Genomic DNA, 4,336 nt, shown 5'->3' with positions numbered 1-4,336 from the left:
CCAGCAGCACTCAGTCTCCTGGATCCTACATTCTAAAACACTATGCTGGTCCTCAGAGTCGCCCCCAGAAGCACTCAGTGTCCTGGATCCTACATTCTAAAACACTATGCTGGTCCTCAGAGTCGCTCCCAGCAGCACTCAGTCTCCTACTACATTCTAAAACACTTATGCTGATTCTTGGGAAAAGCCAAAGTTTTTTGATGGTCCTCAACATCAAAGCAGCAGTGTGCTAGAGAAATCTCAAAAAATATTGGTGATGTAGTTTATATTGCAACTTTAAAGTCTCAGCTGCCTAGGGCCGTGGTGCTGTGTTAAATAGAGGAAGAGACCCACTATGCAGAGAGAGACACAGTGCTGCATTTAGCAATTGAATAGAGGAAGAGACCCACTATGCAGAGAGAGAAACTGTGCTGCATTTAGCAATTGAATAGAGGAAGAGACCCACTATGCAGAGAGAGAAACTGATGACTATTGTGCTCAACTTCTTCTAGAGGAAGGTGAACTGTCATGGTGAAAAAGGCTGCCTCCAAGCTATCTGAGTAAGGCTCCCTCATCCCTCATCCCTCACACTCACCGTGCCAGTTGGACTCTCAAATATCCCAATCTTGCCACCTTCCAAAACCTTGTAGAGCTCTACCATGAAGTCCTTCTGGATAGGATAGGGAGGGAAGGGAAAAGGAAAATGGATGCCACCGATCTCCTGGCTTTCTTCAGCCATTGCCCTAGAGGAATGAAGAATGAATGAAAGGAAGAAAGGAAGGAAGGAAGGAGGGGGAAGAACAAGAAGGAAGGAAGGAAAAACAAACAAAGAGGGAGGGAGGGAAGGGGCGAAAGGAAGGAAGAAAGAGAGAGAGGGGAAGAGAGAGAGAAAGAAAGAAATCTATTACTTTTCTCATGAGCCATGAAGTGGCTTGAAGTCTACTTAGTCCAACACAGTTTTCTCACTAGTCACACAATTTCCCTTTGAGTTGCACATTTTCTGGCAAGCAGAGACCATGTTCTGTCCGTTCACACGTATACATGATTATACCAGAACCACACAATCCATAGTGATGCTGGCCAGAGACTGCTTCTGTACAATCCCGTCCAGAAAGGCCTTAAGTAACACCTCGGTACCCACAGGACCTTCCAAAGGTGCCCTTCCAGGAACACCTCCACAACAGCAGAGGGTTTCCCTTGCCAAGGACAGTGCTGGGTGGATCCCAGCTGCCCCTTGGGAGTCCTTCTCCAGCAGTCTTCTCTAGGGCCTCTGTAATGGACCACTCGCATGTCCAAGCTGCCTCTCCTGCTCCTGCAGTGAAGGCCTATAAACCTATGGGAAATGGCACAGAATGACCAAGACTTCAGAAGGCACTAATTCACGTCCACAGCCTCCTGCATCAGACAGCTCACATCTGCTTTTCTTCCTCCTCATCTCTGTTTCAACACAAGCAGCGCCATCTACTGGTTACTGTTTCTGGCCTTGGGACACAAGAGCTTTCTGGGACTCAATGGTGGAAAGCTTACTAGGAAATGGGAGCCTCCTCAGGAAATGACCCCTGGCACCATAACGTGCCTAAAAAACAGCTGTTTGGTTCCAGCCTGGAAGAATGCTTTTCAGAACCACTAATCCCTGACTGGACTGGCTTTCCAATACTAAGGCTGTGCACAGCATTCCCCATGCCCTGCCAGGCCAAGACCTCTTAGCTCCAGGCGTTTTCATTCCTGGTTCCTCTTCTGAAACCCTTTTTCTCTACCATCTCCGCCATCTGGAAGAAACACTCATCCACACCTCTTTTCTTGAGATGTAACTGGACAGACCCATGTGTTCTAAGTCTAAATAGTAGTAACCCTCAGACCCACTTTATTATTAATAAACTGAAACCTATTTTTTTTTTTTTACTACAGTATGCTAAAACACAGTGTCAATCCATTTATGAGAAAAAGTAGTTGCCAGTGTGTTCCTCCAGCTATTAGGGAAAGAAAAATGGCTACCCAGGTGGAGAAATTACTGAGCAAAACAAAACAACAAAAACAAAAGGCCACACAACAAACTAAGAAAATACAGTAATAAAAAGAACTATGCAACTGGAAAACCAATAAAACACAAAGAAGGGGAAGAAAAGTGGCCAACGTTTTGGAGAGACGGCTGAGCAGTTAAGAGCACTGGCTGCTCTTCCAGAGGACACAGGTTCAATTGCTAGCACCCACATAGCAGCTCACAACTGTCTCTAACTCCAGTTCCAGAGGATCCAGACATACAAGCAGGCAAAATACTCGAACATATAAAATAGTAAGAGCAATTTTTAAAAGGTAACCACAGATTCTGAGTATCCAATGTATTGAGCACTCCTCAGAGCCCCCACCCATCCCCCCTCTCAATTTCACTTGACCTACCCCGATCTCATGACAGAACATGCTTCTGGATGCTAATGTTACAGAAATTAAATAACTGCTGGCTGGAGACACTGCTCACGGATGGAGCCCTTGCCTAGCAGCAGTCTAGTTCTTAATCTACAACCTAAAGGGGTTGTGTGTTAAGGAGTAAACTTTAAGGGGCTGGCCAACTGCTCTTCCAAAGGTCCTGAGTTCAAATCCCAGCAACCACATGGTGGCTCACAACCACCCGAAATGAGATCTGATGCTCTCTTCTGGTGCGTCTGAAGACAGCTACAGTGTACTTACATATAATAATAAATCAATCTTTGGGCCAGAGCGAGCAGGGACTGAGCTAGCGGCGGGGGTTTTACCGGAGCGAGCAGAGGTCCTAAAGTCAATTCCCAACAACCAGATGAAGGCTCACAACTATCTGTACAGCTATAGTGTACACTCATATGCATAAAGTAAATAAATAAATCTTTTTTTTAAAAAGGGGGGTGAGGAGTAACTTTAGTTACTTAAAGAAGAAAAAGCACGCATTTAACCCAGGTGCGTAGAGTTCTGCTATGGTCAAGGTCACCTAGGTACAACAGAGAACTCAGCAGGACTAAACAGGAGATTTCCCGAAAGGATGCACTCAGAGGTGAAGAATGAGCTGTCTGGGAAAACCAGGAACCCGGGCTGCCGGCATATAAGGAAACCCTGTACAGGAGAACCGCAAGCTAGCCTGGATTTCAGGACAGGATCCTAGATACGAGGACCACGTATTTATTATTTAATCCTACTTTTTATGCCACTTCCATCACAAACGCAGAACCTTAAAAAAACAAAACAAAACAAAACAAAAACAAAAAACGGCAGTGCAACCGAGAATGCAACAGTATGGGCACTGAGGCAGACTGCCAAATTGGATCTCATGTTAATTATCAGTCAACCTGTGTCTTCACCTGGCGTTCACTATACACGCTAATCCCTGAAAATCGCTTAAAACAGCCTTCCTAAACTTTAGAACCCTACCCGTTACACACATTCAACGCTGGCGACACGCTCCGTGGGCCGCGTCCGCCTCCGCGTCCGGCCCGCTGGCGCCTCCTCGGTAGGCGCCTCCCTCGATCGTGCGCGTCTCACCTCTCTGCCTTCGGTCTCAGCGATTCTCTCACCCAACCCCAAACTCCCTCTCAACCGCGGAGCGGCCCCGCTGAGGCCCGCAAGCAAGCCTGGACGCCGCGGCTGAATTTGAACCGCAGCTTCACCGAGGGAGCATGCGCACACAGAAAACCCGCCACGTGGCCACGCCCCCGCGCCACTGCGCCTGCGCGTTGCAGCTGGCACGCCGGCCTTGAGCTTCAATATTGCCCGGGTTAGGGCTATCTGTTTCAACCTTAATCTAACCTTCCATATTAGGTTTTTGGTATTACCAGTTATTGGGTTTTGTTGTTGTTCTTGTTGTTGCTGTTGCTGTTGCTGTTGTTGTTTTCACATATTATCACGCTTTTTAAAAAATTTTATTTATTTAATGTATGAGTGTTCTGCTGTATATACATCCGCCTGCCTGAAGAGGGCATCAGATCTCCCTAAAGATGGTTGTGAGCCACCATGCAGATGCTGAGAATTGAACTCAGGACCTGTGTAAGAGCAGCCAGTGCATTTAACGGATAAGCCATCTCACCAGCTCCCAAGGTATCATTTTTTAAATAGACTTTTCTCAAAGAATGTTAAATGTAAAAGGAGAAACTATCAAATATCAGATGTATACAAACCCCTAAGAGATAAGAGGGTTTTTGATGCAGTCATTCATAATGTATAATTTGTTTCTTCCTTACTGTAGATATTGAATCTGTTTCATAATAATGACAAAGGTGTATAGTGAATTCTTTTTTTTTTTTCCGAGACTGGGTTTCTCTGTATAACCCTGGCTGTCCTGGAACTCACTCTGTAGACCAGGCTGGCCTCAAACTCAAAAATCCACCTGCCTCTG

The 4,336-nt window shown here is 46.1% G+C and overlaps 1 protein-coding gene across 3 annotated transcripts in view; it reads right to left on the bottom strand.

Moving 5' to 3' along the window:
• The window catches only part of Ddx11 (DEAD/H-box helicase 11), a 31,027-nt gene extending 27,393 nt beyond the window's left edge, over nt 1–3,634 (bottom strand). The window contains exons 1-2 of one of the 3 annotated variants that reach the window (XM_031368620.1): nt 3,376–3,634; nt 575–722 (exon numbers count right to left, since the gene is read on the bottom strand). In XM_031368620.1, the coding sequence (XP_031224480.1) occupies nt 575–718 (144 nt within the window). In that variant the 5' untranslated portion in view covers nt 719–722; nt 3,376–3,634. The remainder of the gene's footprint in view (nt 1–574; nt 723–3,375) is intronic. The other 2 variants (XM_031368618.1, XM_031368619.1) reach the window with 2 other exon arrangements.
• Nucleotides 3,635–4,336: the final 702 nt, after the last annotated feature.

This window comes from Mastomys coucha, unplaced genomic scaffold, assembly GCF_008632895.1.
Source record: "Mastomys coucha isolate ucsf_1 unplaced genomic scaffold, UCSF_Mcou_1 pScaffold14, whole genome shotgun sequence".
NCBI classification, from domain to species: domain Eukaryota; kingdom Metazoa; phylum Chordata; class Mammalia; order Rodentia; family Muridae; genus Mastomys; species Mastomys coucha.
The sequence above is the reverse complement of the archived record's forward strand: the minus strand, read 5'-3'. Positions and strand labels throughout refer to the sequence as shown.